The 11,968-nt window shown below is 38.0% G+C and overlaps 2 protein-coding genes across 7 annotated transcripts; both read left to right on the forward strand.

Annotated features, from left to right (window-relative positions):
• The first annotated feature begins 545 nt into the window (after nucleotides 1–545).
• LOC111776478 (GATA transcription factor 24) lies at nucleotides 546–6,372 on the forward strand. The gene is given in 9 exon segments (XM_023655928.2): nucleotides 546–798; nucleotides 1,245–1,591; nucleotides 2,276–2,359; nucleotides 2,457–2,590; nucleotides 4,042–4,161; nucleotides 4,392–4,497; nucleotides 5,608–5,679; nucleotides 5,793–5,828; nucleotides 5,830–6,372. Coding segments are annotated over 8 exon segments (903 nt in total). The 5' UTR covers nucleotides 546–798; nucleotides 1,245–1,279; the 3' UTR covers nucleotides 5,869–6,372.
• Nucleotides 6,373–7,423: 1,051 nt separating this feature from the next.
• On the forward strand, nucleotides 7,424–10,894 carry CPT1 (Undecaprenyl pyrophosphate synthetase family protein). Of its 6 annotated transcripts, none has more exons than XR_002812234.2 (3): nucleotides 7,424–7,733; nucleotides 9,065–10,145; nucleotides 10,647–10,894. XR_002812234.2 is itself a non-coding variant. In XM_087118205.1 (3 exons), exon 3 carries the CDS (start codon nucleotides 9,100–9,102, stop codon nucleotides 9,982–9,984), a length of 885 nt encoding a protein of 294 aa, XP_086974331.1. In that variant the 5' UTR covers nucleotides 7,424–7,733; nucleotides 8,005–8,076; nucleotides 9,065–9,099; the 3' UTR covers nucleotides 9,985–10,157. The 6 variants fall into 6 exon arrangements, 4 of the variants coding, with proteins under 4 accessions (XP_086974331.1, XP_086974332.1, XP_086974335.1 ...); XR_002812236.2 differs by having other exon boundaries at nucleotides 9,065–10,070; XM_087118205.1 differs by lacking the exon at nucleotides 10,647–10,894 and adding an exon at nucleotides 8,005–8,076 and having other exon boundaries at nucleotides 9,065–10,157.
• Nucleotides 10,895–11,968: the final 1,074 nt, after the last annotated feature.

Raw genomic sequence — 11,968 nt, forward strand, 5'->3', positions numbered from 1 at the left:
GATTGTTGTAAATTATTATTTGTGGATAAAATGATTTTAATACAATATTAAATTAATGTATGTCTAAATTGTTAGGACAAAATTAGATTACTTAGTTTTCGAAAATAAGAAAAACACTACAAAAACAAAAAAAAAAAAATCAGTTTTATCGACTAATAATTTAGTAGTTGATGCAATCCCCCAAAAATAAAATAACTCAAATGATATAAATAAGTTAGTCAAATTAATAAAAAAGAAAAACGGGATAAGAAGAATAATCTCTAACCCCATTTATCTAACGGAGATTAAATAGAAATTATGTCTCTTTTTTCATTACTATATAAATGAAAAAGAATAAATGATGAAAAGAGGTAAGAGTTGTTAGCGTCAATTCTTTTTTTTTTTTTTTTTAAGTCTCTAATTTAGGAAATGATCATGAGTTTATAACAAAAAAAAAAAAAAAAAAAAAAACTCTCTAAAAAAGAGACAGCTGAAACCAAAGTGATGAGATATGTTGTTATTTATTTTCAAGTTATTTTGAGAGTGAAAAAATATGTAAGATTGTGTTCTAATGGTTGAATTTAGAGAAATATTAGCAAAAAAATGGCATATGTTGATATGAATGCTTCCACCACCATTGGATCTGCAACTAAGATCAAGATGAAGCAACCCTTTGTTGCAGCACCTTCTTCCCCATTTCTGCTTTTCGTCGTCTCGCCGGCGCTGTTTCGCCGCCGGTTTTTCTATCGTTCCGGCGACCTTGAACTGAAGTGGAGTGGAGTGGAGTGGCATCAACCGTAAAAAACCCCCAAATTCAAGGTCATTTTCCAGCCCATGTTATCTTCCTCCTTTTTCCCTATGAAAATTTAGATTCCCAATTTTCCATATCAATCTTCGAATATCCTCTTCCTGCTGCTGATTTTTTTTGTCCAACGCTTTTCACTTTCACTCTGCTTTCTTCTTCACCCTTCTGATATTTACTTGGATTTTCTAGGGTTTACTTTACTTGAATTTTTTGTTGCATTTTTCGCGATTGAATTTGGATTTGGAATCGCTTGCTTTTACTTCAATTCCAGTTTCTTTTGTGTTATTGGGCGGGGTTGATTAATTCCCCTCTCTTTTTGTTGAGCTATCCTGTTCGAAATTTGAAATCCAGGGCTTTGAATTGTCTGTTTCTCATACATAATTTTTCTGCTGACCTTTTCGATCGTCCGTCGTGTTTGGTCAATAAGTTTCTGGAATTTTTTGGTTCCTTGTTAAATTAGCGTGTTCTTGGCCTTCCTATGTAATTCTTGAAGAAATGCCGGACTCCAATTTCCAAGACGCGATGTACGGTTCCGCCGTCGTGAACAACGGTGGCCGGGTTTTGGATAGCATCCAGAACCGAGTTGGCGATGAAGGTGACGACATTACTGTCGGGGAAGAGTCCATGGACAATCCTCAGATGCGCTTCGAAGATTCTGGGGGAATGAACCGAGTCCAGGACATTGTTCCTTCGTCGTATGTTTCCGGCTCCGATTACAACCCTTTGACTGGAAACGGTGGTGCTGACCAACTTACACTGTCGTTCCGCGGGGAGGTTTACGCTTTTGACTCTGTATCGCCGGACAAGGTTTGGTTTTCAATTGGGTGTCCATACTCTTCGTAAATTATGCACTAGTTGTGTAATTCTTCTTCTACTTACTGAAGATATATTGTATTTGAAGCTGGGTTTGAGTAATTTGCGAACAATATGATGAACTTCGAACAATTTGACTCAATGCTTCGTTATGACATTCAACTTCAAGATCATTCAAATTGGGGAGGGATTTTGTAAAATGTAATATTGTTGGTTTAAAGGATTTTCTGAACTGTTATAGAATGGGTATAATTTTAAAACCCTGTTTTAGTTTCCTACAGGGACCTAACTGTGTTGTGTTGCTGTATTGTTGGAAATTTGGACGATGAATGGAAAGCTTTTTCTTTTGAAATATGATTGAAAAAGAAGAAAGGAATATGATGATAAATGAACAGATTGTGCCAGTTGAACTGAATACTACTGTTGTCAAATTAGATGTATGAAGGTTTTGGTGCGAAGTATACATATATGCCATGGCATGCCATACTATATGAAGGAGTTGTTTTGAGGTTCGAGTACATGAATACGATCACGATAGATTTAGGAAGGATTTGGTGCGAAGTATACGTATATGCCATGCCATGCCATGCCATACTATTATGAAGGAGTTGTTTTGAGGTTTGAGTACATGAATTCGAACACGAGGGGTTTTAAGTTTTTCGTGGTTAAATTTGACAGGTTCAAGCCGTGCTTTTGCTTTTAGGTGGATATGAAATTCCTTCTGGGATTCCTGCTGTTGGAAGCGTTCCCGTCAACCAACAGGTATACGTGCACGTTATTATTTTAATGGTGTATTGATTGAAACCATCTGGTGTTCTTGATTTCCTACCTCAGTTAACTTTTGTTCTAATTCTTACAGGGTACCAATGGCTTTCCTGTCAGGTCGGTTCAACCACAAAGAGCTGCTTCATTGAATAGGTTTAGGGAGAAGAGAAAAGAAAGGTGTTTTGAGAAGAAAATTCGTTACACCGTGCGAAAAGAAGTTGCACTCAGGTATAACTTACAATAGATGCCTGTTTATTTATTTATTAGATGGTTGAAGTTAAGTCAAGGGAGCGCTCCCTTCCTCTCCCGCTCTCACTCAGAGATCTAAGTAAAAAATTACCAAAAAGATATCCGATGAGATCCCACATCAATTGGGGAGGAGAACGAAACATTCTTTGTAAGGGTGTGGAAACCTCTCCCTAGCAGACGTGTTTTAAAAATCTTGAGGGGAAGCCCGAAAGGGAAAGCCCAAAGAGGACAATATCTACTAGCGGTGGGCTTGGGCTTGGGCTGTTACATATCCTTTGCCAGACTCTCTCCTCTCTATATTCCCTCTTTGTCAGCCTTACTAACTAATACGCTTGAGTCGTGCACAAACTATGACATCATCCTACATGTCTCACCCTTTCCTCGTTTACCAGCATACACTTCAGTGATTGGGGCCTATCAGTATATTAAGTAGAGTCAACAATTAGAAAACAGCAGGGATAGGATAGTGTGAAACAGCTATATTATGATTTTGTGGATCGTCTCCGATCTTGGTTGTGGTCAAATGGGATTTTCTAAAACATTAGTTTTTTGAGGCAGGTAGCATTTCAATTTTAGATCTTCAGATGAGAAAAGGTGAAGGAAGTTTCTTGTAACAGCCCAATCCCACCGCTAACAGATATTGTCATTTTTGAGCTTTCCCTTCTGGCTTCCCCCTCAAAGTTTTAAAACGCATCTGTTAGGGAAAAATTTCTACACTCTTGTAAAGAGAGCTTTGTTCCCCTCTCCAACCATTGTAGGATCTCACAATCCACTCTCTTTGGGGGCCCAACGTTCATCGTTGGCACACCGCCCGATAACCAACTTCGTGAGACTGACGGTAATACGTAATGGGCCAAAGCGGACAATATCTGTTAGCGATGTGCTTGGGTTGTTACATTTCTAACGTGGGAAAAATGCTTTATTGATGTAACTTAGAGGTGTTATAGATGTTCGATGGGCCGCTCATAATATTTAAGTTTTTTTTTACTTGAAATAAAGAAAATAAGAGCTGCTAATAGAAAGGAAATTACATATCTGAAGAAGATGGAAGTTGATAGGAATAACTTTCTTTAATCTTGTGAAATATATATATTTCTAATAACTTTCAGAAAAAGAGAGATGAATTTATAACTGTGATGATATAGTGCAAAAAGCATATCTTTAGTGTACTTCGAAAGATTTCTTTTAATCAATTCAATGTTGTTTCTGTTGTATGCAATTCAACGTGATATATTCGTCTCCTTCATCATCCAGAGTATATAAACTAAGTTACTTTATTGCATTATTCCATTCTTATTGTTTGTAGTGCTCAGCATGTGACAATTCAAGAATTTAAACTAGCTCTAGTCAAATGCTCAAATCATCAAAGGACAGAAAAAATCATTTTGTTCTCGAGACATGTTCTAACAACTCTTGTCTGGATTCATCAGAATGCAGCGGAAGAAGGGCCAGTTTATATCCTCTAAAGCTAATGCAGATGAAGTGGGCTCATCTTCACTTTTGTCTCAAACGTTGGATCCTGGACACGATGATGGCTTGTTGGAAACCTCGTAAGTATTGATCGATCCTCACAAGTCCCATTTTCTAACTTTGAATGACCCTGCTGGTAGTCTGAGGCTCATCAATTTGTCACCTTACGCTTGAGTTGCGAGTTGGTTTTGCATCCAACTGGAATACCAAAATTCTAGAAGGAATAGAAAAATTCTCAATTCTCATTCATACTGGAACAAATTCAGTGATCTGTTTTCCTAATAATGTCTTTCATTATTTGTTTATGCAGATGTACACATTGTGGAACCAGTTCAAAATCTACTCCGATGATGCGTCGTGGGCCTGCTGGCCCTAGGACTCTGTGCAATGCATGTGGGCTCAAGTGGGCGAATAAGGTTTGTTAATCGAGTCCTTTAGGTGATATAACATCGTCCATGAAATCGAGTCCTTTAGGTGATATAACATCGTCCATGAAATCGAGTCCTTTACAGTTGTCTTGGGCTGAAACTTGCATAATTATTTGGAGATCAGTGATGGGAGCGAAGTATGTTGTGTTTAACATTTCATTATCAAAGACCTGCGGTTTTGATTCAGGAGATTCTTACAGTTGGTTGATGATGGTTTTAAGTTAGTTTTGCAGATCAGTCTTGGTTTTTAGATTTTCATTGGTTAGGAAGGAATACCAATAGGAACCGAACCTCGAGACGGTTTCTTCCTTTGCGAGTCTTTTCCCGTATGCCAGTAGAAAGACTTGGATGCAATCGGTTGCCTTAAATATTTAACTTTGTTCTTGACTATTGAGTTCCACCACACCACCTCTTGCCTTAAAATCTGCAGTAGAGAGTTTAGTTCATAGAGTATGTTTTTTCCCACAACTTTTCGAATGAGCTTTTCGATTGCGATTCACAGAGATGCATTAGCTGTTGTAGCAAACTAAATGTTCGACGACTTGTCAATGGCCTCGAGTTCTCATTAGTGAACTTTGAATGCAATAGGGAAACCTGCAGGAAATAGTTAAGTTCATAGAGTATGTCTGTTTTTTCCCACAACTTCTCAAATGAGCTTTTTGATTGCCATTCACCGAGATCTATTACCTGTTGTAGCAAACTAAATGTTCGACGACTTGTCAATGGCCTCGAGTTCTCATTAGTGAACTTTGAATGCAATAGGGAAACCTGCAGTAAATGGTTAAGTTCATAGAGTATGTCTGTTTTTTCCCACAACTTTTCAAATGAGCTTTTCGATTGCCATTCACCGAGATATATTACCTGTCGTAGCAAACTAAATGTTCGACGACTTGTCAATGGCCTCGAGTTCTCATTAGTGAACTTTGAATGCAATAGGGAAACCTGCAGTAAATGGTTAAGTTCATAGAGTATGTCTGTTTTTTCCCACAACTTTTCGATTGCGATTCACCGTGATATATTTACCTGTTGTAGCAAACTAAATGTTCGACGACCTGTCAATGGCCTCGAGTTCTAATTAGTGAACTTTGAATGCTATAGGGAATTTTGAGGGATCTTTCCAAGGTTTCGAACACTGGCGTCCAGGAACTCTCCGTGAAGGATACCGAACAGGTAGACATTTAAACGGAGTTAAGAAAGACTCAATAGTCAAATAATATCATACTTCCATACATTTTAATACTGTTTTGGTGTCTGTTATTCCTATCCATTTTTTCGTATATCAGAGCGATGGCGAAGCTAATGAATCCGACGCTGCAGTTAGCTAATGTGGATATTCTCGCTTCTAATGGCGATAATTAGGCCATAAACCACAAAAATTGATCAACTAACTCTCTGATAAGTTCGTGCTGTGGTTGAAGTTGGATCATTTGAGTATTCCAACAAATTATATGGAAATTCATGCTATGCTCTGTGCAGTTTAGAGAGTATGAGAAGAACCATAAGCAATGGTAGAATGGGTTCCCCATTTGTCACCAATCATGTAGCTGAAAATAGATGGGATTCAGAAGGTGGGTTTCAATGGCGGCCCTTTGGTCGAAGTATGAAAGAACAAAAGCTCTGATCAAAAGGGCTGGTGAGGTGAGTTGCTGCCTCCACTTTATGATATGATCTTGTTCTTGTTCTACAATGTTTGGTTAAGATTTGTGCAATCTTCCCCATGTAAAAGGGCTGCTGTTAAGTGCTTCAGATCGCATTTTTTTTAGCTTATTTATGGCTTTGTATTTAAGGGAATTTTGTGTTGTGTTTTGATTTTGTGGAATTTTGAAAATTATAGTATTATGATCGAGTGATCAAGTTAAGGTAGAGAGTAAAGTTGTGTTAAGTATAGAGCTTATTGTGCGAGAACAATTGTGGAGCTTTCGGTATCTGCATCTTTGAATCTCCAACGAGTTTAGATCATGATTTTAAAGAAAAGTAAGTTCATTTTAACTTGTGAGATCCTATATCAATTGAAGAGGGAAATGAGTTCCAATGAGGATGCTGAGCCCCAAAGAAGGGTAGATTGTGAGATTGCATGTTAGTTGGTGAGGAGAACGAAACATTATTTATAAGGGTGTGAAAACCTTGAGCAAAAACTCGAAAATGAAAGCCTAAAGAGGACAATATCCCTCGACACGGTGGAGGTTTTGTAGCGCGTCATGAGCATTGGGCAAAGGGGCGGTTGAGCTACTCAAGCGAACTGCCTTACCTTACTACAAAGGGACAAAAGGGAGAAGGTTGGGAAGGTGGCCTTGTTATCCACACCTCTGGTTGGATGAATGGAGGACCGACTCGGGTTTTCATGAACGTTGGCAGGTCTTGGAGTGCATGCTAGTGGTGGGGCCTAAGTCGTTACATAACTTGTTTATCTCTTCTACCATTAATTTTTTTTTTTTTAAAAGAATAACTCGGTAACCCAACTCAACCCATTTTAGATTCAACAACATGATGCCGTAAATAATAGAACATATATCATCTAATTTTACGGATTTCTATTTTAAATTACATTTCTTTTTCAAAAGTATCTTTTTTAGCGGATTGTCACGGTTCTATGAAGGGATAGGTAGTGGAAATATACGATCGCCATTGAATCTACTCGGGCAATCGATCTCCACAAATTCTCCGTGAAAAATTTCATCTTCGATCTCCATAAATATAAATATTTTTTTTTAACTAAGATAAAAGAACTGAAATAAGAAGTAAAAAGAGGAAAGTTTTACTGTGTCATGACGGTAACTTCCTAGGTCTCAGCTCTGTCCTTCTCTGCTCTCTCTTCCCCATCGTTGCCGGCTTTCTCCTCTTCGCCGCTCTTTGCTGCTCATCGCGTTCCCTAGTTCCGCCGCCGCCGCCGCCGCTGCCGCTGCCGGATCTATCTCAGTCGCGAGTGGTTCGGTTCGGATGGTTCAGCCTCGAACCGAACCGTGACGAACCGATATAACCGCCGCCACTCACGCGATGCTTATGCCCTCAATTGGATTGTGGGAACGAATTAGGGCACACATTCTTTGCTCTTTCCCTCTCCTTAGTGCATTTCCTTCTTCTCACCGCTTCTTTCAACAGATATATATATCTGATGACACAGTTCTGACTCCAACACACCTCCGCGTGGTGCTCTGTGGTCTCTTTTTGAATCGATAGCGGCACGTAGCAACTCCCAAGTATTCGTCTTCTTTTCCCTCTCTTTTGTGAGTTTTCGCCTTCACTTCTTACGTTCTTGCTAGTTGATCAAGCTTGATTTCTCTTCTTTTATATGTTTTATCGATTAAACTTATAGATTAGGTGTTTTGTTTCTCCTTCCTCTTGTGAGTTTTGATCTTCTTTTGCCATTTCATCACTACCCATGTCGCCATTTTGCTAATTGAACTGGAAATATTTCTGTTCTTTTATATCTTTTTACCGATTAAACTGATAGATGATCTGTTTCTTGTCTAATTATTCTTTTGTATGTTTTTATAGAATCTTTCTTCGCCATTTTATGACCACCCTTGTCGCCATCTTACTGGAACTAGGCCTTCATCTCTATTCTTGGCAAGTTTTCTTTCTTTGTTGCAATTAGATTTATAGATGTGGTGTTTCTATGGGTAGCAACGTCCGATTGGGGATGGTTTCCAATTTATATAAATAGCCCCTTCTTAAGAAACTTGTTTACGGTTGGAGAAACCTAAAATTGGTGTAAGAAACAAGAACCTCCCACTTTTCCTTTCCGGTGGCGATCCCAGCTGGGCCCGGTACTGGGAAAGAACAAAAGAAAAAAAAAAGGAATATACGAATACAAGATCAAAGAGAGAACAAAACAACAAAAAGAGTACATAAATTGATCAAATGGGTGTTTCAGAAAGAAGAGAACAGTAAGGAATGGAGATTGTCAGGCAATAAAGAAGAAGTACTGAAGCAAGAGAGGGGAAAGAGAGAAAATAAGAGGTTGGAAGATGGGGCATAAAAAATGGCAGAATGAGAGAGAGAGTTGAGTTAGCAAGTTGTAGATAGTAATGGAATCATGTTCGATTAATGTTATATGCTCTATGTTGAGATAAATGCATGGGCTCCTACTATTCTTGATCTATTGCAAACTAGAGGGCTATAGACTCATGTTGTCAACGAGCCACTTAGTTAAATTCCCATTTGATAAAACTTTCCTTTTTTAGTTCAATTTTTTTGAAATGTATTCATTTCCTTAGCATTTCTTGACTATAGATTGAACTTCTCTTAAAAGAACGCTTCAATTCTTATCTCATTACAAAACAAAAGTAAGTTCTTTAGTTTTCCAAATTCGGCTTGGATCTTAAAAAAAAAGTATAATACGTAGATAACAAAACAAATAAATTTATAGGTAGAGGTGGTGTTTAGAAGATTAATTTTTATAAACCAAAAACATAAAATGAAATGGTTATCAAATGGGACATAAGATGGATAGAAAATGTCATACTGGTGAAATTTGCTCTTTCAATAATTGCACTAATGGAAGGTTTTTTCCTATGAAATTTCTATACTTAATAAATCATGGCTTTATTGACAGGCGTCTGGTGCTACACATCAAGCAATCAAAACAGAATGGGAGTTGGAAATGTGTGGATAAATTTTTGGGTTGTACTTAATCAGATCTTCGAACGTGTTACTAGTTTCCTTAGGAGATGTGCCTTCAATGTTCTATCGATGGGTTCAATTCCCCTTCATGTTGCTTTCATCATGGATGGGAATAGGAGATTTGCAAAGAAAAAAAAGTTGGCAGAAGGGGCTGGCCATAGGTTTGGGTATTTGTCTTTGGTGTCCATGCTCAAGTACTGCTTTGAATTTGGTGTGAAGTACGTGACGATCTACGCCTTCAGCATCGATAATTTTCGAAGAAGTCCAGAAGAAGTTCAAAGTGTGATGGATCTGATGTTGGAAAAAGTTGAATTGTTGATTAGAGAAGAAAGCCTTGTGAATCAATATGGAGTTAGACTTCACTTCTTAGGAAACTTAGGTTTGTTGAGTGAACCCGTCAGGAAAGCGCTTGAAAAAGCGGCGACAGCCACATGCAACAATAACAGAGCAGTACTTGCTATCTGTGTTGCTTACACTTCCACTGATGAAATTGTTCGTGCCGTTGAAAAGTCTTGTGAAGAGAAATGGGATGAGATGAATTTGAAAAGTGCAAATGGAGAAGGAAATGATTTAGGCAAAAAGTTAGTGATGGCTGAAAATGGTGAGAACTTCATAACATTAGCTGATGTTGAGAAGCATATGTATACCACGGTTACTCCCGACCCCGATATGCTAATTCGCACGTCTGGAGAGGCCCGCTTGAGCAATTTCCTTTTGTGGCAGACCTCTTCATGTTATTTGTATTCTCCCTCAGTACTTTGGCCAGAAATTAATTTTTGGCATTTGCTGTGGGCAATCTTGAATTTTCAAAGAAACAATCTTCGTTTGGTAAAGAAAAGGAAACAGTTATAATCTTGTAAGAGCAGAATTAACTTTTGGCATTTGCTGTGGGCAATCTTGAATATTCAAAGAAACTATCTTCATTTGGTAAAGAAAAGGCAACAGTTGTAATCTTGTATGAGGATTCGTTCGTAATGGTCTCCATAAGGAAATAGATTTGATTAAATATCGAGGTTCGTTCCTTTTCCCCTTCGTATTATAAAGTTATATTTCTCAGTGTAGCTCCATTATGTGTTCTTTTCCCCTTCGTATATGTTGTGTATGAGATTCAAAAATTTATGGTAGTTTGCTTGGACACTGTCTAAATAATAGGTATTCTGAATTACAATTGATATGAAATGTGATTCAGAGCTCATTTTGTTACTGAAATTGGTTCATTTAGTTGGCTGCTTCTGCATTTATGTTGCTGAAAGCCTTCAAGGGTTGTCATGTTTAGTCCTTTCTAGAAAGGCTACATGGGTAGTGGGACGTTGATTCGAACCTCTAAGCACTTGGGTCATATTCGATTCAGTCGATACCATATAAGGATTTGAAGGATTGTTGTCACAGACATTAGTATTTATTGGATTGTTTTGCGAGGAGAGATTGTTTGAACTATTTTGTTTCATTCAAATAGGCTGTGTTTGTGCATTTACTGAAGTTTGCTAATGGTATTATGGTCTCTCCTGCTATAGGGAACACATTTAGAAGAGGAACTAATACCAGAGGGGATGGCCTTTGAAGGGATCTTGCATACGATGACCAAGACCCACTCGGAGGGAAGACACCATATTTACTTGCTATGAACCTATGGCATAAAGCTTAACCATTCTCAAAAACGTCCTTAGAATTTGTAGGCAATGTTTGAAAGCATTTCTGTCAGTTCACTCAAAATTTACATGTTTGCAAGTAATATAAATTGCTTAGAGAAAATTTGGAAGTACACATATGCGAGAGGGAAGTCGAGGGACTGGGAAGTCCCTGTGGAGAAGTTTTCACTCATAAGGAATACTTCGTTTCTCTCTCCAACCGATGTGGATCTTACAATCCACCCCTTGGAGGTCTAGCGTCCTCACTGGCACACCATCCGGTGTTTGACTCTAATTCCAGTAGTAGCAGTTCAAGCTCATCGCTAGCAAATATTATCAGATGAACACAACTCTTCGCAATGGTATGATATTTTGTCCACTTTGAGCATAAGCTCTCATGGATTTGCTTTAGACTTTCCTAAAAGACCTCAAACCAATGGAGAGTATTCTTTGATTGCTTTAGACTTCCCCAAAAGGCCTCAAACCAATGGAGAGTATTCTTTGATTATAAACTTATGATCATTCCTAAATTAGCCAATGTAGAACTTTCATCCAACACCACCCTCGAACAAAGTACACCTCCCCTTAATCGAGGCTCCGTGTTTCTGTGGGTCTTAGTGTAACGGGTTTGTCTGGAAATATATGTACCCATATTTTTTTGCCGCGTCATGCATTTCATGTCATTGCCCTTCGTCCCGCTTCGATTTGTCTAGATGTGATCCAAGCAGGTTCAAGTGCTTGAATAGCGTATCTACCGAAGCAAATTGATTGCCTCGATAAGATATTCCTTTCATTCTTCCTCTATGGTATTTATGAAATTTGATTCTTTTTGAGTTATAGTTGATGGTTATTTCTCAATTTCATCTCTAGTACAGAACTCGACATGAGAGTTTCTTCTCATCCAACTCCTTTCAAAAAAATGTATATATATTTACTGAATAATAGATTGAATTATGGGATTCTTTGAAATTTAATTTAATTAATAACTCCGAGGATTCTATTGACATTTAATTTAATTAATAACTCCTTTTCTTTTGGAGTCTTAGTCATTCTTTGAGGATCCTTTTCTTTTGGAGTCTTAGTCATTCTTAAGACTTTGATACCATGTTAGATGAACACAACTCTCCACAATGGTAAGATATTATCCACTTTGAGCATAAGCTCTCATCGATTTGCTTTAGGCTTCCCCTCAAGGTTTAAAAAACGGT

This window comes from Cucurbita pepo, chromosome 15 (genome assembly GCF_057944985.1).
Source record: "Cucurbita pepo subsp. pepo isolate OVF chromosome 15, ASM5794498v1, whole genome shotgun sequence".
Lineage (NCBI taxonomy): Eukaryota > Viridiplantae > Streptophyta > Magnoliopsida > Cucurbitales > Cucurbitaceae > Cucurbita > Cucurbita pepo.

What these genes read in the sequence shown, in the direction of transcription:
- CPT1 (XM_087118205.1), top strand. Translation starts at nt 9,100, where the DNA reads ATGGGAGTTGGAAATGTGTGGATAAATTTTTGGGTTGTACTTAATCAG.